The 26,839-nt window shown below is 42.3% G+C and overlaps 2 protein-coding genes across 2 annotated transcripts in view; both read right to left on the minus strand.

Annotated features, from left to right (window-relative positions):
- SLC17A6 (solute carrier family 17 member 6) overlaps window positions 1-12,258 on the minus strand; it is a 44,956-nt gene extending 32,698 nt beyond the window's left edge. Inside the window, exons 1-3 of the mRNA XM_083598842.1 lie at window positions 11,208-12,258; window positions 7,483-7,735; window positions 5,455-5,573 (exon numbers count right to left, since the gene is read on the minus strand). Of these exons, the coding sequence (XP_083454968.1) occupies window positions 5,455-5,573; window positions 7,483-7,735; window positions 11,208-11,293 (458 nt within the window). The 5' untranslated portion in view covers window positions 11,294-12,258. The remainder of the gene's footprint in view (window positions 1-5,454; window positions 5,574-7,482; window positions 7,736-11,207) is intronic.
- A 9,333-nt stretch (window positions 12,259-21,591) lies between these two features.
- Window positions 21,592-26,161, minus strand: LOC310767200 (P2Y purinoceptor 1-like). Its single transcript, XM_083624143.1, has 2 exons — window positions 25,899-26,161; window positions 21,592-25,113 (listed from the first exon to the last, which is right to left on the minus strand). Exons 1-2 carry the CDS (start codon window positions 25,917-25,919, stop codon window positions 24,133-24,135), a joined length of 1,002 nt encoding a protein of 333 aa, XP_083480269.1. The 5' UTR covers window positions 25,920-26,161; the 3' UTR covers window positions 21,592-24,132.
- Window positions 26,162-26,839: the final 678 nt, after the last annotated feature.

Consider the following 26,839-nt stretch of genomic DNA (forward strand, 5'->3'; position numbering starts at 1 on the left):
TTTTATTAATTAATCTCAGATTAATGTTTGGGTTTTTAATCAGGTTTTAATTAGAGCTGTCCCTCGCAATAAAGTGTTCATCCTTTGCAATGGAAGGGCGGGGGGGGGGCAATTTATTTGTATTTCTAGCTTTTTTATTTATAGAGTTTTTCAGTTTTGATCATGGATTTCAGATCGTTTGTTTTCAGGGGTTTTTTCCCTTCAAACTGACCCTGTTAGAGTTTTCTGAAACCCTGAAAGCATCACCTGTATTCTATACCTACCCTTTTAATCAGTTCATTTATTGATTACACAGTTAAAAAACAACAACCAAGAAAGTTAATCACCTTAGAAATCCCTGAATGACGAATTGACTGTTTGACGGTTCTGCTAATGTGAGTTAACTGGATCTGAGAAAACACTGGATTAAAATATTGCACTCTTTACAAACGTTCCCCGTGTAGTATAACTTGTGAAAGGATCGCGCCCTGCTCTTAATTAACAGCACGACACCATTCATTCACTCTCCGTTCATTGCGCGTCTTGAAACTGGGCATAAGGGGTGAAGCAGGGTGCACGCAACTTTGATGGATTTGACTGGACAGAAAATACAAAGTCAATGGTGGGGGGGAGGACGGCACCAGGAAAGACTGGCGACGTCGTCGGCTCCTTTAAAGGCTCGGCTAATAAGATAAAAGCGCAATCGTTATTTCCTCTTTAACTCGAGACTAAATGGACTTGGTAAGAAGAGCTCTCTGATGGGCACCTGAATGTGTGTTAACTGGGGCTTTCATTCCCCCTTTGTGTTGGGGAAATGCATGGCATTATACGAAAATGGCTACAATTACGGTTTAGTAAATAATCCCCGATTGCTGATGAGGAGACCAGCGAGCCTGGCGCTTCCTGGCCAGAAACAAATAGCCACATATCCTCCGCAGTCTGAAATCATGCCGCCCTCTCCCTGTCTCCCCAAAGAGACCGTCTGCCTGCCTCGCTCCTCTCGCCCATCGGAAACCCCTTGTAACGTGATGGAGCCATTCTACAGCATTGCACCGTGGAGCGCGCAGACCAGTTTGGAAAGCGCTGCCCTTGCTCCTCATTCTTCCAAGTTTCCAGATTTACCCATAATCATGGGCGTAGCCGGGGGGGGGAGGCAGGGGGCAACTGCCCCCTAGGTCAAGTAAAACAATAGAAATACCTAACTATCTGACCAATCAATGCCGTTCTGTCCCCCCTAACCAAAGTCCTGCTCCTCCTAGCAAAAATCCTGGCTATGCCCATGCCCATAATGCTCACCATAGAAACAACTCAGTGCCATTTTCTGCCGCAAAGGTAGCTAACGCGATGCCCTCCCCTGCAGCTCTCTCATCCCTGAACATTGGTTGTAGGTCAAAGATTCACAACCGCACTATATTGACTGCCTTTGCAATATTGCTGGCTTTGGACAGATACCCCGAGATAACATAGGTTATCAAATATATTATTGTGGGTGCCGAAGCACCCACAGAACCCTGGAGATGGCTCCAGTACGAGATGACACTTATTCCAGTAATGTGGAACACAATCGCCCCAGTCCTTTTTCCCAGCTCCATCCAAGTGAATGGAGAAGGAATCCTCCTATGGAGGAGATAACCATTCACTCCTATGGAAGAAATGGCCATGCACTGGTATGGGGGAACTATCCGTTTATTCACATGGAGGAACCATCCATTCATTCGTATGGATGAAACGTCCACTCACTCGTATTGTCTCAACTGTGGATTGTGGTTGGTGGTGGAACACGCAATGACTTCCCCAATATGGGCGGAGCCCGGCTGGTAGGTCTGGATGGAGACACTAGCCCAGCTGCTCCAAAGCAGGATGTCTCAGTCGCCACGCTACCCATATTTGCCTATAGAATAAAAATTCATTGTTGTAAAGCCAAATCCAGGCCTATGAACAGAACTTAATATGAGCCACCTAAGGAAACCTCGGGCCCTTCGCCCAGAAGAGAGTACTGTAAATAAAAACTCCCAGCTTTCGTATGTATGTATTACAAGGCTCCCCTCTGCCCCGAAATACAACTGGACTTTTTATCCAAAATGGTGGATAGAATGCCTATTGCATTGATTTAGAACCTAGCAGGTGATCTGATTTCAATGCGCCTTTTAAGGATACAGGTTTGATTTATAATATCAGCCACGATCGGTTCTATGGAGAATTGTCCTTGTTTTGGCATCTAAACCTACAGTACACGTTCACAGATTGACTGTCATGAGTCGCCATTTCCTCGGTTTCCATCTTGTCGCTGTCTTCCTTTACGCATTCCGAATTAGTTACGTGCCATTCCTCTCCCTCCACATCTTACCAGTTCGCACAACTATAATCGCAAAACTATAAATTCGGAAAGATTTAGGGCTAAAGAAGACGACCCCCCACCCCCGCACACGCACGACTTTGGGGAGGCTGAAGGAGCAATCCAGGAGCTGGTTCGGGGGGGAGTGGATTAGGTCTTACTTCTGCCTTTCCAAACCTGTATACAGTGGTACCTCTGGTTACGTACTTAATTCGTTCCGGAGGTCCGTTCTTAACCTGAAACTGTTCTTAGCCTGAAGCACCACTTTAGCTAATGGGGCCTCCTGCTGCCGCTGCGCCGCCAGAGCACCATTCCTGTTCTCATCCTGAAGCAAAGTTCTTAACCCGAGGTAATATTTCTGGGTTAGCGGAGTCTGTAACCTGAAGCGTATGTAACCCGAGGTACCACTGTATTCCGGTTAATCTGAATTGGGAGTCCTATGCACGTCTACTCAGAAGAAAGGTCCACCGAGTACAACGGGGCTTACGCCCAGGTAAGTAGGTATAGGAGTCCAGCCTTCAATCAGCGCAGATTCTAGATCAGGTGGTGCTCTCCCACCCGACGTAAAATTCAGTTTAATAGAGTCGCATTGAGATGTTCAGGGAAAGCAAGCTTTCCTGCAGGACTTTTCCCTGCGTCCGATTCCACCCGCAGCCGCTTTCCCTTTGGAAATTCAATCTACAGCTAGGTTACCCCGTTTCCCATTTGTGCAGATAAAGACCCGGAGTAGTTTGAAGCGCTCCGATGGGGGTTGGTAGCGGTGGCGATTAAATCCCTGATTCCTTTTTTACTCAAGCCAAACAACTGGTGGAAATCTTGCCCAGGGCAAGAAATGACGATCGGGTTGACATCCGCCTCCCACCCCAGAGAGCTAGGCAAGTGATATGCGCGCGCGTGTGTGAACACAGTTACTTTGATTCATGACTGCGGACTAGGAGAGGGAGGGGTTTTGTAATAGCACAAACATTCCCCATTCAGAGCTGCAAGCGCAGGATCAGAGCAGGCGGCGTGGGTGGAAAGGCGATCGATTCGGGGAGCGATCAGCACGTCTGCATTGGCTGATGGATTGGTCTAAAGGGCCTCTACGCGCAGAGACTTTGTTCTTTGGAACATCCAGTCCCTGCCCGGGGCCGCCTGCTTCCGGGTTGGAGAGCGCGCGGCGCTAGGACCCCCCTTGCTCCTCCCAGAGAGGATGGCTCTGAATGCCTCCTGCGCCCGGGAATCCTCCGAGGATCTAATTAACAGGTAGAATCGCCCCCCCGGGTGCCTGAAACCTCCTTGGCAGGCGCCATAGAAACGGAGCCTTAAGACCCCGCGCCATCTGCACTTCCCTTTCATTGTGCAAAGCTCTCTTGGAAAGCACTTTCCTCTCCTGCTTCGTGCAGCGGGCGCCTCATTCAGCTCCCCTTCGGCTGCCCATTAATAAGGACCCCCACCTTTCATCTGAGAGATACGCAGAGTCTTTTTGTTTAAATAAATAAATAAAAAGGGGGAGAATTAATAATAACGCACTCGACTCCCCATCAACAGCTTCCCAAAAAGCTCTGCGGGTTATATATAACCTGAGCGAAACAAATGGACTTGTCTCTACTTGAAGCAGACGTTATAACAGAGAGCCCAGCCAGACCGCATGAAATAGTTCCGAACCGTCGAGCAAGCGAGCGAACGAGTATACTGCGTTTCAGTGATGTGCAAAAATCAACCACCAAAAACAACAACAGGGCTTTCATATATGAATAATATCTTAATGCCTGAATAATAATATCTGGAAACAACGCCAGGAACAATACATATCATAAAGTGTAACATTAAAACCAATAATAACAATGTAAAAACAGGAGATTGGTGTTTTGCTAACACGAACCCGTGGGTTTCGGTCCGACGAAAATGTGTACAATTGTTAATCTGCTAACTGAATAGTAAGTACTACTAGTAGAGTATGATTATTATAATCAATAATCAATTTAGTTAAGCTGAAGCATTTGACTGAAAGTCAATGTTGTGCTTTTTATTACTTCAGCTATCAAAATACTTCGTTTCAACTGGGCTTGGAAGGGAGCATGGACTCTCCGCCCCCTTTTTTGGTTGTCATTGTTATGAGCAGCCTTGGGCGCTGTATGTTGAAACTGAAAGACGCGACATGAACCGAAATGATCGCTAATAAACGATGACCGTTTAAAGAATAATCTCAGATTTCGGGTTAAAATGGCAGTGATTTCAGCTAGAACTGAGTCACACACCCAGCAAAACAGTGTTTAGGCTGCAACCCCATAGCCAGGCATGGCCAAACTTGGCCCTCCAGATGTTTTGGGACTACAATTCCCATCAACCCTGACCACTGGTCCTGTTAGCTAGGGATGATGGGAGTTGTAGTCCCAAAACATCTGGAGGGCCAAGTTTAGCCATGCCTGCCATGGACCCTTCTTTGGGAGCAAGTCTCATGGGATTTAGTTGCACAGAACCGTTGCTGGGTTTTATTCCGGACTGAACTGAAATGTATTCATTTGGAAACTTGCGGCGAAAGACCAGAAATCCTTGGTAGGGAGAGCGAGAGACTCAGCCAGGGATGGTGTGTCCAGTAGTGCCCTCAAAGCAGGACTTTGGAGCAGAAATGCCAGAAGCGAAACAGAATCCCATCTAAAGATGGGCTGGAGGAGAGGCGTAAAAGCAGAGTCCTGGCTGTATGTACCATTGGAGGTGCCCTGCCTTGTCTCCTAAGCGTGAGAGAATTCCCCTTCTGTTCAGTTCGTCTAACACAAAAACAGTCTGTCGCTCCACCAACAAAGATTGGCTGCAAAGCCAAACTATTCTGGCCTCTGAGTCTGCGCCCACGTACTGGCGGATGGGGAGCACCACTCCGCACTGCGCTGCTACGCTTTGCACCATAGCGGGGTTGGGGGTTGAGCTCCGCAGTGTGGCTCATCGAGGTTTCTCCAAGACAGGAGGCTGTTTCTTTCCAACAGCCCATGCAGGAAAAGAAGCAGCCCTGAGCCAACAACAGGTCCCCGCGGCTCTCTGCCTCTTCCTTTGTCAGCACAAACACCAACCATAGAATAACACAACACCATGCGGAGCAGACATCTCGCTCTTTGTTTACTTACTTCGCACGTGGAGGAGGGGAGAGATCGGGTTGCCATTACCTGTTAGCTGCCAGCCTGGATGAAATATATCCCCCGGGGATCTGCGTGATTATATAGCCCCAGAAAAAAGAACCGTGGATCATGCCAACCGTCTCCGGATCCCAGTTAAACTTCGCTTTCTTCCGAAAGCGACCAAGCCAAGGAAAGGAAAGACAGAGGGAAGAAAAAGAAGATGCGTTGTAAGCAGTCATTTAGAAAGGACAGGTCGGTGCTAAGCCAAGGTCCACGGAGGGTACCTGCAGCTGTCAACCACAGAATATGAATATGGCTTCCCTTGACGCTGCTAAATTCAACAATTAGCCCAAACAAACACATTGGGGTTTTTAAAGGATGGGGATTGCTAACGTCTCTATAACCTATATATTCTTAATTCCTGTTCATTATTAATTATTAGTAGTATTTATATTATTGTACTAGGAGGATACTGTACTCTGGGACTTTATGATTCCAGGTTAGCATATTGGGGAGTAGAGGGGGTCGACTATATTTGAAAAGGGTCACAAGTGGATCCTGGGCGATCGCCAGCTTCAAATCAAACATAATGTTCAAAAGCTTCTGAACACAACAGTGTTCGAAACGGATCCGTCCAGCAATTTATTTCATTGTATAAATAAGATACCTTTGCCACTTTGTGTTAGTCTGGTTTTTTCCTTGGGAGAAATGGTTGGGGACGGGGTTGGTGCGTTATTTTGTGAGCCATTTCACGTTCTCGATTACTATGTGGTGATTTGCTTGTTTTTCCATTGGACACAAACACCTTGCTATTCTTCTCACCAAAGAAAACGATTATAAAGGGGAAAAACTTGTTGAAGCGACGTGCATTTATCCGCCTATAAGCTAAGCTTCACCTTCCCTCCGAGTTTAGGGGTTTGATATAGATTTGCTTCGCTTTCCTCATATTCTTAATAAAAATTCCTTCCCTCGCTTTTAAAAAACCAAGACGGACCTGATTTGACAATCGCGATGTAAAAAACAACTGATGGACCGTCATCTCCTTAATTCCGAAGTTTCCAGAGAGCTAGGGGAAAAACAAACGTCTTTCGTCGTTTTTGGCCGCTTGGTGTAATCATTATTATTTATTAGGCATATAAGTATGTTTAAGGGTCTAAAATAGCAGTTGTCCAGAGGGACCACCTCTGCCCTGTTCCCTATCGATTTTGGCAAGTGCGGAGCGCAGACGCTGCCATGTAACGGCTGAAGTCTGAGCTTGGGACCAGCTCTGGGTTTGAAGTGAAGAGGCGAAAGCAGGAAGCGGAGCATCATGATCCGACTCAGGGTGGGGTGCGGGCTCCTGGACTCCTTTCACCCCCATTCACAGCTGAATAATTTAGGATTTTCAATCGATTGCGGTTGCGGTCCTCCTGGCCACACCTAATTGGAAGTAAGTTCAATTGAACTCAATGGGACCTGCTTCCAGGTGTGCCTTGGGCTACGAGTTCCTTGCAGCTGGTCGTCGTCTAAAATACAATTGTGTGTAAGAAAGTGGGGGAGCTACATTTTTTTATTTATGGGTGGGGTACCCTAGGTTCAAAGCCCCACTCAGCCAGGAAGCTCATGGGATGATCTCGGGCCAGCTACGTTCTTTCTCGACCTCACAGGGCTGTGAATATAAAATTGCTTGGGGAGCGAACCATGTAAGCCCGTTCCGAGCTCCATGGAAAGAAAGCAGTAGGAAAAACCAACAGGTGCACCATATTCTCATACCAACGACAGCAAAACTGAGTCTGGTTTTAAACGGGGGAAGAAAAAAGAAACAGAAAATGAGGCGGGTGAATGAATTGGAACGAGAGAAAGAGGAGGAAAAAATGGATCAAAACCAAATGAATGGATTCATCTCTCTTTGCAATGGTTTTTTCAGTTCTGCTTAAAGAACCTTTCCCTAAACATTGAAGTCAAACGACGACATACAGGCCACCTCTCTTAGAGTCTAGCCTATGTTGTTAAAATGGACGCCTGAAGGGCGTTTGGGAGTCATGATGGTGCAGGTGGAAGAGGAGAACTGTCTCAACGTGTCTCTCTCTCTCTCACCTCTTTGATGACTTTCCCTCCTCGGTGTATAGTGCTGTTATTGACCATGTCCACGATGGCTACTCCCAGGTTACAGCGGATCCCAAAAGAGATGCAGAAGCCCAGTCCGCTCATGATGGCGATGATGTATCTCCGCGGGAGCCCGAAGCAGGTGCAGTCGCACAGGGGCGCCTTCTTCTCGGGCTGCTCCAAGGGTTTCCCATCTTCCGTCAGCTCGATGGTGTCGCCGGTCTTCTGCTTCTTCTCGAGGACTCTGCCCAAACCAAAGAGGACACGATCTCAGTCAAGGGACTCCAATCCCCTGGCCTCATTTATCTTCAGGATTTTATTTTTGCCCGGAGTGGGTGGCAGAGGTTAAAGCAAGGTTAAAGATTCAGGGCTTAATCTGAACCAGGAGTGTGCCTTAAAAATCAATTTAGCGAGTGCTAAACCTCGCTGGGGATATGTAGCAACATAGTGTACTGCTTTCCACTTAGCCAGATCCTTGGTCCGCCTAGTTCAGGAAGTACTGTCTGCCCTGACGGAGAGTGACCTTCCAGCGTTTCAGGCCCAAGAATGAACCCGGGGCCCTTCTGTTGCAGATGAGATCTGCCCTACATTAAAGTTTGGAAAGGACAGGGGGGCTTCGGCACACGTTTATTTCCCCCACCACTGACAAATATCCCGCCACAACAGCCGAGAGGTTGGCAGGCGTGATTTAGGAAACGTTTCCATCTCCTGTGTGGGTTTCACAAAGCAATTCAATGAGGCGCCCCTGCCAGGCTTCCTGATTCCTTCCCCCTCCCCTCCATTCCTTATGTGTCTCCTGATGTATGGGAGGCGTTCGACTGCGGAGACGCCATGTTGGGCTACTTTGCAACCAGAAACATATCCTGGAAAGGGGGGCGGAAACCCACGTCTGCTTGCCTTTTAGAGAGAGGGCTTTAACTCTCTTATAAAGTGAGGGTTGGGGGTTGGAGTGTGCAAGCCCATGAGGCCCGGTGAGGCCTATTGATAAGGGAAAGGGCGTCTTTTTTTTTCTTTCAGAGGCGACAGCCAGTTGTCTGGTTTTTCTGCCAGCACTCAAAATGGCCGCCTGGCGCTTTTTCAGTCAGCCGGGCCTGCACTCCAGCTACATCCCAAGGCGGCCGCGAATGAAGGCCTTCCTTGTCGGGCAGCCCGCGCTTGGAGGTTTAAAAGACACCGAGGAACGTGTAATGGGCGCACGGCTCCCTCGGTGTGGAAAACTCAGCGCTCCCAAGCAAGGCTTCCCTCCTTTCGAGGACATCAGAGGGTCGGTGGGTGGGAATAAGCAGGCAGTGCATAGGCGAGCCGAGCGCCAAATGGGGAGGGATCTGAATGGCCACCCCAACGTTCCTTAGCAATATTGAATTCCCATTGATTCCAGGCACGCTTCTGCTTCTCGCCCTTCAAGTTGCGCGCCTGCCTTAATTTCCCTTAGTTTTTCCATCGGAGGAAAAACGTTTTCCTTTCACAAAAGGAAGGCTTGGAAATGGGATCGAAATATTATTCCGTTTGTCTTTCGGTTTGCAAATCCGATCTTCCATTGCAGGGATTTCCACCCCCCACCACCACTTTTAGTAATTTCGGACAGGAGTGCAGCGGTGACCTTCACTCCTTCGAGATCTAGGTCAATAAAGACAGATTAGCTAAGATCTAGGAAGAGGACCGGCTGATTTTAGGATCAAAAGTGTTTTTCTCTACATCACGGGGATCCGAGCTGGATCCTGTGCCAGTTGAGCGAATTAACAGCGCAGTCCTATACCCAGAAGTAAATCTTTTTGAGTTCAATGGGCATTACTCACAAGTACGTGGGTATGGGGTTTAATTTTATTCACATATTACTTTGCTGGCTAGTTTGGAGAGAGGGATGCAAGTTGTTTTCCCCGTTAGAATCAACGATTGTGTATTATCTATTATTTTGCCTGGATGAGGGGAGATTGGGATTGGGTTTTGGATGGTATGATATGGTGTATTTTACTATGCTGTGTGTGTGTGTGTGTGTGTGTGTGTACATACTATGCATATATCGAGTTTCAAGGAATTCAGTCCTTGACCTTAATTGCATAACACAATATAACATAACATAGCATAACATCAAATAACAGATCCTAATCTCATCCAGGCAATATCAGAAATAACACATAATAGCTGATGTTTACATTGCCTCCTTATACAACCATACAAATATTCCTTCCCAACACTTATTATTGTATGCCTAGAAAAGAAAGAAAAAGAAGAAGAAAACAAGACTTGTAGAAACAGAACGGTAAAGAGGCAATTCTAAGATCAAGAGGAGAAAACTAGATCCTGTTTTTCCCGCGAAGCCTAATGCGAAATTAAGCATTCCTAGAGTTAATTCGACATTTTAATACAATATTTGTTTTTAAAAACCATGAAAAAATGCACAGTTTGTATATCTCTTATTCTCGAAGACAGCTTTGTAAAATTATTTAAGATTATAGCGGGAGTATTAGATTGTCATACAAGTCAGCATTTTGCTTTTATTATATTTCGTTGCTGTCCTCTTCCTCTCTAGTAAAAATAAGGCGATATTTACGTGGCTGGGCATGACAGCAAATACGTGGTGTGGTGTGTGTGTGTGTGTGTGTGTGTGTGTGTGTGTGTGTGTTTGGGGTTGTACAGCCAGCTCTTACAATAAAATTACTGCATACCTTTTGGCTTAAAAATTAGTAAAGCCCTCGTTTTCTAGATGTTACCCTAAAGTAGCCTAATATTCTCCAATAAAACAATGCTTCGATTGCCGCAATGGTGGCTTTGCTCAACCAAAGGTGACCTTCCTATTCAGGTATTAACCTGCCACTCTGAATGTGCATAAGGGGAAATAGTAATTATTATTTTTAAGATTAATAAATTAATCAATTTGGCATTATCTTTTCATTCTCAAATGCTATTATTTTACCTACCAATTAGTTTCGTTTTGGTTTTGGTTTAATTAAGGGGGAGGATGCAGTATTTTCACGAACCATTGATATCGAATTCAGATGTATTTTTGTAACTAAGGTTTGCTGCGGTACTTTTTCAAACAGTTTCTTTTGTAGTACATTTCTGTGTAAGGATAAAGGGGTGGTTCGGTAGGAGGACACACGTTTCCCTAAGTGTCTCTTTCCTATGGTCTACCTTTTATGTGTGTTTCAGAAAGAAGACATTAGATTATCAATTATTTATGCATCTCCATGTTTTTCTTCGTCTGAAGGGCGAATACACTGGGGAATGGGGAATCCAAATCGAAAACCGTGCTAATTCTTCCTTGGGGGGAGGGGGAAAACTTTCTTATAAATAAATTGTAAACTAAAACCCAAATACAGTGCAAAGGGGTTCCCCCCATAAAAGGAAGCATTTTCTACATTGCTCATTGTGAGGTTCTAAATACACAGAACAAAATGAATAAATTACCCAACACTGGTATGATTTTTCTGACTGTGTTTCTAAGATAATGTCTGGAAACAAATATATTGAAACCACTGGTGCCTGCTTCCCCATAGAAGGGTGTTAAATGCTTAAATATCAAAACCATTTGGATACCATTTTGTTGAAGTTAAAGCCCGAGCTAGCAAAACCCAAAGAGCACAAATAATACCCACGTTTGGCCACAGCTGTATGTGAAATTATCCTGGTATCAGAAGTGAAGTCAGGAAGCCACAGTTTAAGAAGCTCCACAATGGTAAATATGCTTACCCACCAAAGACAATCCCGTCCCTTACCTGTAGAGTTGACCCAGCGATTTCCCAGCTAAATTTTTCAGCCCCTCCTTGCCAGGGGTCAGGATCCTTTGTTTTACGGACTCCATTCCTGCAAAGGTTTTAACTGGCGTTCACTTGGTTGGCTAGGGCACCCTTATAAACAGTGATGATGGCTCATATTGGTTCCATGTCTAACTTTTCTCCATAAAATGGCTATTGGTGTGCATCCAGATAAAGAGGTGTATGTGTGTGTGTGTGAGAGAGAGAGAGATTCTCTGTATGCGTGTATGTGTGTAACTGTGGGCGAGGAGGAAAGGAGGAGAGCCAGCGCCAGAAAGAGGAGACGATTGAGTGTCTACATACAGCCCACAGATTTCTGAATAGAACAGAAGTTGTGAGACACAACTAGAAGGTCTTCCTGGAGGTGAAGGATCCACTAGCAAAAGGTGCAGGAGGAGCCATGGCGACTTTGAAAAAAGAGAACAGCCTGGATTCAAAGTCCAATTTGTAAGTAAAATCCTGGATTGGTGCTGATTAGTTTACTGCATTTGGGATAGGTAGAGGTAGTGAGTCGTCAGACGATGTTGACTTCAAAAGAGGATGAATACAAACCTTCCCAGTGCCTACTTCATGCCAATTTGGGTGAATCCCTGATGATTGTGTTACAAACTCTGGCACTGGTGTGCAACACATCAACCAGTTGCTCCAGTGCTGGAAAGAGTGGTCTAAAGCAGAGTTGCAGGGGTCACACCTTCAGACGTAGTTGGCAATTCTTCGCCACCTTCCTTCACTGCCGCGCCTCCCAGAGAGATTTCAGCACCATGGATAGCGCACAAGGAACAGAGCGTGCTCTGAAATGTTTTCAGCACCACGGAGAGAGCAATCGGAAGCTTTCCTCCACCATCAATGTTCCAGGGGAATTGGGCGGGCTCATTACAATGAAGTCAATGAAGAGCGGATGCCATGGAAACCAAAGAGGAGCCGAGTCAAGGTCTCTCCGTCTCCAGGTTTTCCAGAGAGCAGTGTACTTCTCAAAGAAAACGGGGGTTTACGAGACGCTGACAATTAACTTTCGGATTCCCATGTTTGACTCCCTTTCCTGACGCATTGACTGACCCAGTTGCGCAGTACAAGCACTAGAGCACATTTCAGCAGCTTTTGCTGCAGTATAGCAAAATAAACTGAACACTTCCTCCCTAAAAAGACACCATTTTAAGCAGTGATCTGCAAACAAAGCAGCAAATCACCTGAGATTTAGTGAAAGCTATAATAAATAGACGAATAAGGCCACCTCTCAGATTGTATAATTAGGAAACCATTGAATCTTTATTTTATGGGCATAATATTTTATGACATTTCTTTATTATGGATTGGTTGTCCATAGCATCTATCTTTGATGTGTGTGTGTGTGTTTCCTTAATATGTATAGATAGTTCATTTTAATATTTTATCTATTCTTACGAAACAATAGGCCCAAACTGCCATGCTCAGATTTGGCTTCTCCTGATCAAAATATAGTCCAATAATTTATATTATGGTAGAAATCTCTTATCCTGGTGAGATGTCAGGAATGTGAAAGGGACAGAATATCTGACTATGCAGGGGCTTCTCATACTCCAGTAGTGACTCTGACAAGTTTCATATTATTGAAAAACACTATTAATTTCTTACTTATCTTGATGGCAATAGTATCATTTTATGAAAGGTAAAACATCTACCTATAAATGTGCACATTTTGAATTTGGACCTAGATCACTTGATTCATAAAATATATATGGTACCAACACACTTACGGTAATTACTTGATAAAAATGTGCCCCTGTTGCTGTGCTCTAAATACACTGATGTTGCTGTGATTAAAATGTTTTTACTAAGGATGCCCTCTGGTGGAAGGACAATGGTGTTTGACAAGACTTCCATTAATTACTCCTGTGGTGTTCAGCTTCACTGGCCATTCATAATCAGTTCCTCCTGCTTTGTAAAATGCTGCATTAATATGTGAGCAGAAAACATGTCTAATAAAATTATGATATTTTACATATTACAATTTCTAAGTAAAAGGTTTTGTTTGTCATTATTTTTTTCCAGACTTGTGTATGTTACCTTGATTCATGTCACTTCAGAGTTTATTTTAGGAAAATAAATGTCTCGGTGCTGAAAGGGAAAGTGCACAATTTTGTAGCTTTTATCCAAATTCTAATGCTATCACCAGATTAAATAAATCTGTATTTTTAATTGGATGATTATTACTTTTCTAATCTGCATGCATGTGAGCATTAATAGAACAACTGTTCTAAATAAAAATACATGAACACATCACAATATCCAAAGTGATAGAAGATACATTCTCCTTTGAGTGACAGAGAGGTGAAAATGCCTCTTCTAAGTAGCTTTTGTCATCTGCAGTTTTTTGGGTCACACAGTCATATGGCCAGAAATCCTCTGGCCTTCAATAATCTAAAGCAGTGGTTCCCAATTAGCTAATTACTGAGGACCTCGTATTTTTCAAAAGCCAAGCCACAGACCCCCTACGTTTGAACATTTTGATAAATCAGAATTTACCCATGCAAAGCATTTTGGGGGGGGGAAATGTGTGGTGGTCCCTAATAAGCAAATGATTATAGGTATACTAAAAAAAATACCATAAAATTTGTGGTATTACCACAAATTGCCTATCCCCAGACAGTAGGAAAAGGTTATCTCCATTGGCCCACTACAACTGAATAATAAAAAAAAACACAACTGTATCCCTAACCTGCAAGTGTTCTATATGAATAAGGCTATTTATCCGAGACTATTTATTTAAACATGCTATTCCTTACTTGTAATCTAAGATGGTAAAGTAAAGGGACCCATGACCGTTAGGTCCAGCTGCGAACAACTCATCTCGCTTTATTGGCCAAGGGAGCTGGCGTACAGCTTCTGGGTCATGTGGCCCGCATGACTAAGCCACTTCTGACGAACCAGAGCAGCACACGGAAACGCCGTTTACCTTCTCGCCGGAGGGGTACCTATTTATCTACTTGCACTTTGCTGTACTTTCAAACTGCTAGGTTGGCAGGAGCAGGGACTGAGCAACGAGAGCTCACCCCGCTGTGGGGATTCGAACCACCGACCTTCTGATCGGCAAGCCCTAGGCTCAGTGGTTTAGACCACAGCGCTACCCGCGTCCCTAATCTAAGACGGTACATTTTAGCAAAACTTTGCAGCATATGGTTCTGCTAACTGAGGGATCATGCACCTCCAAAGGCATAGGTGAAGGCTTGGTCAGGGCTTGCTAAAGTATTGGCAAAGACTGAGTAGAAAGCAGGTGAAATTTTCTAACATTGGTAATAGTAGTAGTGGTGGTGGTGGTAATTTATTATCCTGTGCCCAAGTTTCATTGCTGGCTTGAATACCGTACTTATTTGGACTGAGGTTTCTATTCTTGCCGGTTACCCAATAGGAACAACCAACTTTTGTATTTATTAGGATTCTGCTGTACATCTGTTTCCTCCAACCCCAAAATGTAGCTAAATAGCTTCTCACAGTAAAGAAGAAAAGAAAATCCACACAGACTGCCTTTTGCACTAAATAACCAGCTGGCAGAGCCTTCCACAAGCATCCCAAGACATCTAATTCTTCCAGCAAAGCTCACTGTCCACTGGCAAAGCAACAATAGCACCACTTTCAATGATGACTCAGCTGGAGGATTTCAGGGATAGGATTGCATGCTAATAGTTTTATTAAAAAATATTAAAATTTTTAAAAAATTGCTGCTCAAAAGGTATTCATTTGAGTGATTAAAAAGATTCTTAATGCATTAATCTAACTGGTTGATTGACTAAACGTTATAGTTCCAACACAGGGGTAGCCAACCTGGTGCCCTCCATATATTGTTGGGCTCCAGCTCCCATCATTCCTCGCCATTGGCCATACTGGCAAAGGATGATGGGAGCTGGAGTTCAACACAATGTACCTAACAAATGTGAACAATATCTTGCATGCATTACTATTTTATTTCTGTGCAGTACACCATCAGTGTGCATGCTGCTTTGCAGAGTCCAGGTAACATACAATCTAACTTTAGATGGGAGGAGAAGAGAAAAGAGTATGTTATTTGAATATATTTCATATTCATTCATAAACAAATAGCACAACCAGAAAACATTTAATTGTCTTTACTAGCCTTGGTTGTGTGATTGTAGCAGCTAGGACAGTCAAATTAAGTAGCTGAATTACTCATTACTTTATCTGCTGTTTCATTGTTGTGTGCCAGGAACAGAAAGAAACAACTTGGCCACCTACTGGCAACATAATTGAAACATCTATGACACTGAATTTGCCCCATTAGGAAAACAGATATGGGTTTTATACGTTGTTACATTAACAAGAATACCTTCACCCAATTCTGGAAAAGTAGCTGAAGACCAAGTAAAACAGACTTAATAAAGAAAATGTGGGAACAAAGAGAAATTATTAGAGTTTACAGCACTCATAAGGACTCCACAAAAATATAAAGTAATTCTGAAAAGCTGGAAATCTTTAATGCAATATATAAAAGGGAAATTAGAAATTAGATCGTATATGCTATAAAATGAACAGTTGTAATAGATTTCTTTGGCCGCAGTCTATACCCTGGGATTAAACCCCACTGAACTTATGTGACTTAATAGTAGATATGTATGGGATGTTTGCAGTAGATCAGTTAATACTTCAGGTTTTATATTCCATCCCCGTTTTTTGATGCATTAAGATAATGTACAATATTGTAGCTAAACTCTATTGTACATTTTGCGTTTTCATGAGAAAAGGTATATAATGCTTTCATAAACTGGTTATGTCTTTACATCGTATGGTGCCATTTTCCAGGGATACAGATTTAGTGGAAGGAGAACCTGATTGGTCTCTGCAGCAGCTGCGGCTTTGGATAAGGCCATCATGCAATAACAAATCACGATGTTTTCAGGCATTGGCTGGAAGCAGACAAATCTGCGTGAGCAGCAGCCAACAGGACTGCAGTTACCAAGAAAGCCCCCCCCCCCCCCCGTTACTGCATTCTGATATGACAATGGAGAGCCAAGCATGATGCTGAAAAAGCACTGCAGCTTGTCATATGGGTGGCATGACTTTTCAGCTGAATGCTCTGCCTATCCATGATGGATTCTGACTGCAGGATCATTGAGGCAAAATATCCATTCCTAGCAAGAGTGTGGATTTCATGTACTATGAGACGTCTGGGAGTGTGTATGCTTACTTCCTTGATGTCCCACTGCTTTGGGAATTTCTGAATGAGGGCATTTCTATGATTTTAAGAATAAACTCTGGAATCAATTATTGGTCAGGAAGCAATTTTCGTCTTGGTTAGGATGGTGAATGGCTGTTTTAGAGTGATCGCTGGTTCTGTTAGCAGCCCAATATACTGAAATTGATTCTGTGTGTGTGTGTGTGTGTGTGAGAGAGAGAGAGAGAGAGAGAGAGAGAGGAAAGTTTCACTTAAATTCTCAATGCTCTTAAAAGAAAAAGAGTGATTAGAAAAAGAGGAAGGGGGAGGGAGAAGTTGCAATGCTACATAGACATGTTACAGCCTGTCAGAAAGTGGGACATTTCTGGAGGATGAATGAGACTACCTTTCCAATGGACTCAATCACAAATGCTTCTCATCCCCCACTTTGCTGACCTTATGTGGCTGGCTGGGGAAAGGGGTCTTTCATAGATATGATCCCACCTCAGTCATTTCTCAGGTTTTCTCCACTCCCCTATAGAGGTAAATTCAGAAGAAGCTGGGGGCTTATGAGGCCTCTTCAGGAGGCCTTTGTAATTGGTTTTATATAGGAGCAGTGTTTATCTTCAGGTTCATAAGCAGAGCTGCTGTTCACCATCTTGGCCTAATGAGATTGAGAGTTGTGATCTGAGCCTCGTCCTGAGATTTGACAGTAGGTTGTTACACATAAATTAAGCAGGGGGTGAAGATAACTGATGGGGAACGGTTTTGTTTCTTTGTCCATTTGTATCGTACTTCTACTGCTGGGCAAGCTCCTTTCCTGGCTCAGTTATCTGCCCTTAGTCATGCATTTCAACAGGCTGCTAATACACTGAGCTGGAATGCAGGCTCCTACAACAAACCATTGGCCACCCTTGCTATATGCTACCAGTAATGAGATCCTTATGCTTGAATATCTTCAGATTCCAGGTACATTGTTTAAGCTGGGTGAGTTAGCTTATTCAATATTATATTCTAATAGAATGACAACAAATAATGCTAATTCCTGAACAATAGATAAAAATAAAAAATGGCTTTGCCTGCAAATAAGCTTGCATTTCTGCAAATGAAAACTTTCCATAAATCTAGAATTTCTAATTAAGTACCATACAGGACACACCACCTCTGCCATGTCAGACACTCCCAAACTTAAAATAACTCTGGAATTTATATGGGGGAAATAGGTCATAATGACGTATATGATAATCATTCAGAAAGCATTTTTCTGTTCTGTTCTTTGTCTTTAACCTTAGTATTAATCAAGCAGAAGTATCTTGACTAATCTTCTCCCTAAACAATGAATTCATTTAATCCATCTCTCCCCACCCCTTTTGTGTATTTTTTGTGTGAACCCTTAAATGGGTCAGCACTAGTGCACATTTTTCTCTAGCAAAAGGAATTGATATATTTGAAGGAACAGAAATGATCCAGTGCTATTTTGTCTCCACAAGAGATAAAGTAACAAGAACTAACAATTTTAAAAGGACTGGACAGAGCCTGTGCAAGATAATGGCTATGGTTGCTCCTTTGTAATATAGCTACCTAGAGCATTTCTTTTATCTCCCCAAGGAGAACCTTTGAACAACACATTGTTAAATGTGGGCGGAGGAAAGATTTCACTTTATTTTAGGTCATCACTAATGAGTGTGCCAGTAGCCATGCATTGTACAACAGCACATGAGATCAGGGTGTTCAGTTTCAGTTCAGCTGTGGTACAGCAGATACCTGGTTTTGAAGCAGGTTGAAGGCTGACATTTTTCATTGGCATCCTTTGGTTTCTTCTAAAATTATGCTTCTTCTCTGGATTATTCTAATATCATAGTTCTTCCCACCTTTTTTTGATCTTAGAAGAAACAAAAGAATCCGAATGAAACCAAGCCACACAACCAAATCTGAGAAGATACTTTATCAGATGCTGTTACACCAAAGTGCAACATAAATCTACTTATCCTATATTTCTTTTTATACCAGTATGCACTGCTTACGAGATGGGGGGAAATAATATTGTGTCTGCTAGATTCATTTAGAATGGCTAGTTCAGAGAGCCACTCCCTTTGTGACCATCTGCATTATTGTCCAATCTTTGGTGGCATTTTAAAGGGGGAACACATGGTGACTAATTCATCTGACTTGTATGTAATGTGGCAAGAATTATCAGGTTTTTATGATAAAAAGTGGGCACTGGGTTTCTTTCTCTGGGTGTGGAACTTCTTCCATACTGAGGTGATGGGAGGAAGGCAATGTATGTTTATGAGAATGTAAGTCCTTGGAGCATTCTCCTGCTTAACATTTCTACCCATCAGATCCACTTTTTTTGTTCTGCTTCCATACACCGATTTTCACAGCATTGCAGTGCTTGTGGAGTATTTATGACAACAATTATTAATAGCCTTCTGCACTTTGCTGGTCACATTGTCAATGCATGTCATAAATCATATGCTCTTACCTTCACATCAGCTGCCAAGCCTTGAGTCCCAGGAGACCAAACACGATTACTCACCTTTTCTTGCCATGCTAACTTTTGCTCAGCTGGTTCTTCCTGTTCCTATAAATCAGCCACTTGTTATCCAAAGATCAACTTCTTCTCCCCCTCCCCCTTTTTTGGTATTTTTCCCCAGCTGATCCTGACATGACTAAAAGATACCTAGTGGAATTTAACTCCCCCTCATTCAGGTTTAAAAGAACTGTACTGTGTGCCCTGACCTCTGCATCTGTAGTGACACATGCAGTCACTATGCATGTTGAGGGGGTCTGCCAACAGATATACATGCTCTCGTTTGGTCTGCAAATGGAGGAAGCATTGCCTTTGTCTAAACTGCTCTGAGAAAATATTGAGAAGCAGGCTTTACCAGCCTTCTCCAACATGGTGCCCTCCATATGTTTTGGGCTACAACTCCCATCAGAATTGTTCTGGCTGAGGCTGATGAAAGCTCTAGCCCAAAACACCTGGATCTGCATGATTGTCTAACAGTTCATGCCCAATATCTAGCAAATGTTAATATTCACATTTAAATGTTTATAATCTCAAACACATTTGGCAAGAGTAACTTTACTCTCTGGGGAAGGAGGGAGTGATTTATACAATTGCTGGGCTTAACTGCAAATACCTCCATAAGTTTGAACGCTCTTCTAGAAGTAGTGGTTATTTTACTAACAAATCTACACATGATTCAGTCCTTTGATTTCAGCGGGACATGACGGTTATTGGTAGATGTATTTAGGCTTTTGGGCATCGTTGTTGGAAGAGTGACTGAAAATGAGCAGGGAATGGTACAAAAACAGTGAGTCAATTCTACAGCTGATATGTATGCATAATATTTCTAGACCACGCATAATTAAAAGAAATCCCAGGGTGAGGTACTTAATACGACATCAAAACATAACAAAGAATTAAAAGTGATATAAAAAATCCAATATAACAGTACAACCCATCAACATTTCTGTAAAAATGGATAGGATAGGCACTGGACCATCTTTGCAGTGAGTGCTGAGAAAATAGCTGCCATGTGGCCTCTCATGAGCTTCTCTTTACCCCACACCTCACCCCAATATTCAGCTTCAGTTCAGAAGACCCTGCTTCTGGCATGTTGTAACCTGTTCTGAAGGGAAAGGAGGAAATCTGGTTGATAAGGAATGTTTGTCCACACTCTCCCTCCCAGCGGCTCCCCCTGGGTGTGTGTCAGTGTTTTGGCAATTTATTTTAAATGCACAATTAGCCTTTTGACACACTAGTTCAAGCACAGAGGCTTGCTGCACAACTGTATTAAAATGTAAATCGTAAAACAATTGCATTTTTTAAAAGAGTGGTAAGACTAGGACAAGTGGCAAGACTTTTTTTTTTTAAAAAAAGAATTTAAATGCAGCAGCAGTAGAGAGAGCTAAAAATAATTTAACCCAGAACCCCAAGAAGCCTGTGGAATAAAAAGGCCTTAGCAACTCTTCTGAAAATCTGAAAAGAACAAGCCCTGGCAGGTGGGAGGGGGTCACTGAACCTATTGAGAAGGGTTTCATTCTTGCTTGTTTGAGACCTAGTAGCACAGAGTAGTCTTACCTCTTGATAACAAAGGGATTATTTTTGGGGATTATACATAAAGGGATTATACATAAAGGTGTCCCCCCCACACCCCCCCTTGCCTGCCTGGCTTCATTCCTACTGCACCTTTAGAAATGAGGATACAAAACAGAGAATGGGTGACTTCTCAGCCCTTATGCAGGATGACCTTGTAAGGATCACTAAGCAGCACATAGACAGAATGGTTCTGCAGCAGAAGTATTTCATCCTACAGTCCATGTCTTCAACTCTTTGGCCTTTGGGTCAAATTATATTTAGGGAAGGTAGCAGAGGCTCATTACTCCTGTTCAGTGTTTCAAACCACATGAGATTATTCCTAACAAACTTACAAGCAGAGGTTGTTAGGACTATAGAAAGTCCTCATTTAGGAAGGGCAGAGGTGGCCCACTTCAGTTGCTTCTCAGGGTCATCTAAGTACTAGGTGTGCATACCAAAGGCACTGCTCTGCATTGCTTAAGCCAAGGATGGAGAACCTGTGGTCCTTTGGAGGTTGTTGGACTTTCAACTCCTATCAGCTGCCTCTACCAGCAAGGGCAATGATCAGTGATGGTGAAGTCCTTGTCCAACAGTGTCTGGAAAGCAACATGGTGGCTGTTCCTCCTCTATATCTGCCCCCCCAATTTAATTGTGAATAAGTCCAAGAACAGGTATGAAACCTCATGGGAAACTTTGCCCTGTCACTCCTCCTAACACTACTTCACTGAAATCTCCTTGCTTCCACTACTCTCAAATCTGAAACATGCTGAATAAGCTTTACATTCTATTTCAGCTCTTTTTCTGTCATGTTAAATGAACCCTCCTAAATCCATCTTCTCTCATTTCCAAACAGGGGAATGACATGCAGGAAACAAATTCTTGTTTGGGGTTTTTATAAAAGCAAAATATTTTTAATTGACAAACATCCCTCTTGTTTACAATGTTTATTTTAATTGACCTCGTGAAAGTTAGTTCTGACTTATGGCAATACCCAGATAATTAAAATCCATATTGCAGTTTGAAAAGCAAGGCTGAGCAACACACACACACACATATATGTTTGTTAATATATCATTTTCAACAGTCATTCAACGTAAGTTACATCTTATACAATTTTTTTGGACTTCCGTCAACCACATCTGAAAATTTCCCATTTTTTCCACTTAATTTACATTTCTTAATTTCACTATTGCTATTAATGATCTCATCTATTGACTCTCTCATCATAACCTTCCTTACAATATTTCATATATTCCTTCTTACAAAACTTCTTGCAGTCCTACTAGCACAATCTATTGATTACAGTTTCTTTTCAAATAGTTCACATATTTATTCCAGTCTTCTGAGAATCTCTGGTCCCGCAGGTTTCTAATCCTTCCTGTCATCTTGTCTAATTCTGCATAGTCCATTAATTTCGTCTGCCTTTCTTCTCTCGTCGGTAATTCTTCTTGTTTCCATTTCTGTGCTAACAGTACAATTGCTGCTGTTGTTGCATATAAAAACAGTTTTTTTGTCCTGTCTGTTAATATCATCACTTACAATATCAAGTAAAAATGCTTCTGGTTTTTTAAAAAATGTATATTTCAACATTTTTTTCATCTCATTATATATCATTTCCCAGAAGCTTTTTACCTTTTTACATTCCCACCACATATGGTAAAAGGTTCCTTCTTTTTCTTTACATTTCCAACATTTATTATTTCTCTTATACATTTTAGCTAACTTCACTGGTGTAATATACCATCTACACATCATTTTCATCACATTTTCTTTCAGGGCATTACATGCTGTAAATTTTATTCCTTCTTTCCACAATCTCTCCCAATCTTCTAACTGTATATTATATCCAAAATATTTGGCCCAATGTATCATAACCAACTTTATTTCTTCATCTTTCAAATGCCATTCCAAAGTAGTTTATACATTTCAGACAATATTTTACAGTCATTGTTTCTAAGACTTAAAAGAAAATGGATTTGATGATAAAATTAGAAAGCTATTTCACACTCATAGCTTCTAATGGGGATAACCACCATGGTGTTTTACGTTCTAATAGGTTTTTATACCTATCCCATGTTTCAAATAGAGATCTTTGGAATATATGCTTACCAAATTCTTTATGGACTTTTGATTTATTATACCATAAATATGCGTGCCAACCAAATCTATTATCATAACCCTCCAAATCCAACAACTCTGTATCTTCTAACAACATCCATTCCTTTAACCAACAGAGGCATGCCGCTTCATAATACAACTTCAAGTCTGGCAGGGCGAAGCCCCCTCTTTCTTTAACATCTGTTAACAACTTATATTGAATTCTTGGTTTCTTCCCCTGCCAGATATATCTTGAAATTGTCTTCTGCCGTTTCTTAAAAATTGCTGCCCCCTTGATTATTGGAATTGATAGAAATAAAAATAACATCTTTGGTAGCACATTCATTTTAATCACAGAAATCCTTCCCCAAAATGACAATTTCCTCCTCTCCCATACTTCCAGATCTCTTTTAATTCCATTCCACACCAGTGTATAATTATTTTGAAATAAGTCTTTATTCTTTGATGTCAAACATATTCCTAAATATTTAACTTTTTAAACAACTTCTATACCAAACTGTTGCTGCAACATATCTACCAAATCCTGTTTCATATTTTTGACTAACATTTTAGTCTTCTTTTTATTCATTTTAAAACCTGCTACTTGCCCAAATTGTTCTATCTCCTCAATAACCTCTTTGGCACTGGTTAGCGGTTCCTCTAATGTTAATACCAAGTCATCTGCAAAGGCTTAAGACTGAGCAACATCTAATTACATTCACCAAGCTGCATTAGTTGTTCCTGTAACGAGGGGGCATAAAATGGGATTGCACCACCCATAATGAAACATAGTATATGTGCTGTCTTCATAACGTATTGCAGGTTACCTTAGAGCACCTTGAATTTTCTAAACTTTAAGCAGAAATTTGATCAAGGCAGGTGATTCCTCTGCACACATGTCTTTTCTAAGTAAATGGAGAAGTCTTTGAAGGTGAGGGGGGAGTGTCATGTGAGCACTGGAGCTCTCTTGCCTGAAAATAATTGGTGGGGCAGAACTAGCGGTTTGTCCAAAAATTCTGAATTCTCCATCCATTAACTTGCATCCAAAAATTATCAAATGGGAAAGATAATTTCAGTGAGATTCTCATGGGTGGATGGTAGGCTTTCTGATGCACTTACCTTACATGTGAGGTGGCCAAAGGGTGTTTAGCCAACATTCCCCCACCCTCTTATTTTTCTACTCCCAATTAGACTTTGTGAACCCAGCCACAAGGTCATTTTAGGAAATTAACAGTAGATTATTTCTCTATCACCAGCACAGGTATTGAATTTTTAGCTGTACAGTACAGAAATAATTAAAGCTACCACCAGTTTTGAATAATAAATGCTTTGCGGTGTTTATACTGAAAAAATGAGCTTTGGAACTGACTAGATTTCCAATTTACTTTGAGTGCTCAGGATTTTGATATGCAGGTCCTTACTGATGGAGAGAGTTTTAGATTTTTGTTGCTACTTTTATTGCTAGCTATCATGCACACACTCAGAGCAATTGATGGTCACTCAGTCGCTCATTGCAAGTGATTTGTTTCAGTCAAGGAGACCCTTGTTTTGGAGAAGATCTATATGGGATAAACACATGCCACTTGCTGTCGATTCCTCCAGCGTTTGATGATACAGAAGGAGGATGCTAATTTGCAGATCTCCTCTCGAAAGTCTCCCCCGGCCAGGAAACAGAAGAGAGGGTTGATGCAGGTGTTCAGGCTGCAGATAGCCATCTCCACAAGGAACAAGGTGTCGGCATGCTGAATAGACTGGGTTGCAGAAGGCCGTACAGCTCTCAGTAAGATGCAAGTGTTTCGTGAGACGTGGTAGGGGAAGTAGAGAAGAGCAAAAATGACCAAGGCTGAATACATGAGCTTGGTGAGTTTCTCCCTTTTCTGAAAGCGCTGGAGGCAAGTATCTTGGAGTTTCCTAACGCTGCTGCAATAGCAGTAACAAATAGCAGTGAAAGGAAGTAAGCACCCTGCAACTGAGCAGCTCACAGACAGGGGGAGGGTTATATAGGTGGAGCTGGAAAATACATAGAGGGAGCAAATTGTTTTGTTGTTTGGGCATGCCTGGGTGCCTGCAACATAAACAACTGGCAGGCTAACCAATCCTGTAACTGTCCAGATGGAAGAAGAAATCAGCAGGGAGTGTTGTTTGTTTAGTACCCACAGGGACTTCAGAGGGTGGACAATGGCCAAGTACCTGTCCATGCCCAGGCAGGTGACAAAATGGATGCTGCAGTAATAGCACAGGTGATAGGCAGTCCGTATAATCTTGCAGAAGCTCTCTCCAAAGGTCCAGTGCAGCTGGTTTAGGTGATAGTAGATCAGGAAGGGGAGGGTTAATATCCACATGATATCAGCAAACACCAAGTTGCAGAGGAAAACTGTGCTCCTGTTCCAGCGCTTCATGCGGAAAGCAAGGATCCAAATGATGGGGACGTTGAGCAGCAATCCCGCAACCAGGATGAAAAGGAAGGTTCCAGGGATTAGAGTCCTTTGGATGGTGTCTAAGAGGGTGTCAGTACTTCCACAAAAGTCTGCTTCTGGTTTCTGCCAAAAGTAAACATGGGGAAAATGACTCCCATTTTGCTCAGCAGAATCTCTCAGTATTGTAAGAAGAAAATGGCTCTAGTCCCAACTACCTTACATGGGACTTAAACACATTTAAGCAAGCACTGTTTTATGCACTCGTTTTCATCAGTTGTTGAATGTACCACCAGTTGCCAATCTGCATGTGTGAATGAATTTTCACAGATCAAAATTTCATATTACTTATTTCCAGAGGGGTAGCTCTCTCACAGCAAAAGCAACCAAGAATCTTGTGGCACCTTAAAAATTAACAAATCTACTACAGCTTTGGTAGACTTAAGATGCAGCTGACAGTCTTGAGTCCATGAAAGTTTATGCTACAACAATTATGCTAGTCTTTCAGATGCCACAAGATTCTTTGTCATATTACTCAGTAAGTCACATTAAAAAAATAATAATTCAGTGATGTTTACACATCCAACTACCAGTTATCAAGTGTTGAGTAATCAAGAGTAATGAAGCGATGTACATGCAAGTAAGTGTAAATTGGCTAATGTCTAGGAAATTGAATGTGAAGCTGGAAGATCAAGGAGATCCAGTCTGTGAAATAAGCAGCATCAATCCACAGCATGGAAAACAGTACGAAAAATGACAGTGTTTATAAATTTCTCATCACTGATAGTTCTCCCTGGGCTAGAAATTATGATCAAACATAGTTATAATCAATAACGTAAGTCTCAGAAATCTCTGTTATTCTAAGAGCTACAACACCAAGTCCAGCAAAACAACACTAAAAATAGTCTTACCTGGCTAGATGTCTGTTCCATAATCCTTACATGTATTATGCTGATTTCATAGTGCTCTCTGTGCCGTTAATTATTCATTTACCAGAATGATTGGCCAACTTCCTGAAATGACAGATGTGCAAGGGATGTTGCTGCTGTTATAGCTCTATGCCTGGGTAGGAGTAGACGAGAGACAGGAGGGGAGTATTTGATTATGCGGTGTGCAAATTTAAAGCTGTTTTGCTTTCCCAAAGGTAGCAAATCTCATATATTGGGGAGTCAGGACTTCTCTGAATTTCTTCAGCTTCTTGACTGATGCAGAAAAAATATCAAAGGAAGAAAGAAGTGGTGGGAAGGGAGCATTTTAAAACAATAAACCAGTTGCACATTCTGGTTCTCCTTTTAAATACTTATATGGTTGGCTACTTTCTCATATATTACTGTAGCCAATACTGTCTTTTATTTTTTTTAATTTTTATTAATGCTTTTGAAAGAACAGATATATTTAGCATAATAATATAGGAGTCCATTATGTGTTATTTATGTTTGGAATGGGGCTTTAAAAAAAATAAATCATGATTTATTTATTTATTCATTTCATTTATCTCCTGCCTTCCAAGGAGCTCCAATACATGGTTCCCCTGTTTTTCATCATCACAACTCTGGGAGGTAGGTCAGTCTGAGAGATAATGACTGGCCCAAGGTTATTTAGTTAATTTCATGGCTGAGCAGGGATTTGATCCTGAGTCTTTCAAGTCTTAGTCCAAAATTTGAATCGCTACATCCACTGAGTCCTGGATTCCATCTCTTCATCACCGTCTTGGTATTGTAACGTAAAGGTAAAGGGACCCCTGACCATTAGGTCCACTCGTGGCCGACTCTGGGGTTGCGGCGCTCACCTCACTTTATTGGCCGAGGGAGCCGGTGTACAGCTTCCGGGTCATGTGGCCAGCATGACTAAG

Source organism: Podarcis filfolensis (genome assembly GCF_964270895.1).
Source record: "Podarcis filfolensis genome assembly, chromosome: 1".
Taxonomy (NCBI): Eukaryota; Metazoa; Chordata; class Lepidosauria; order Squamata; family Lacertidae; genus Podarcis; species Podarcis filfolensis.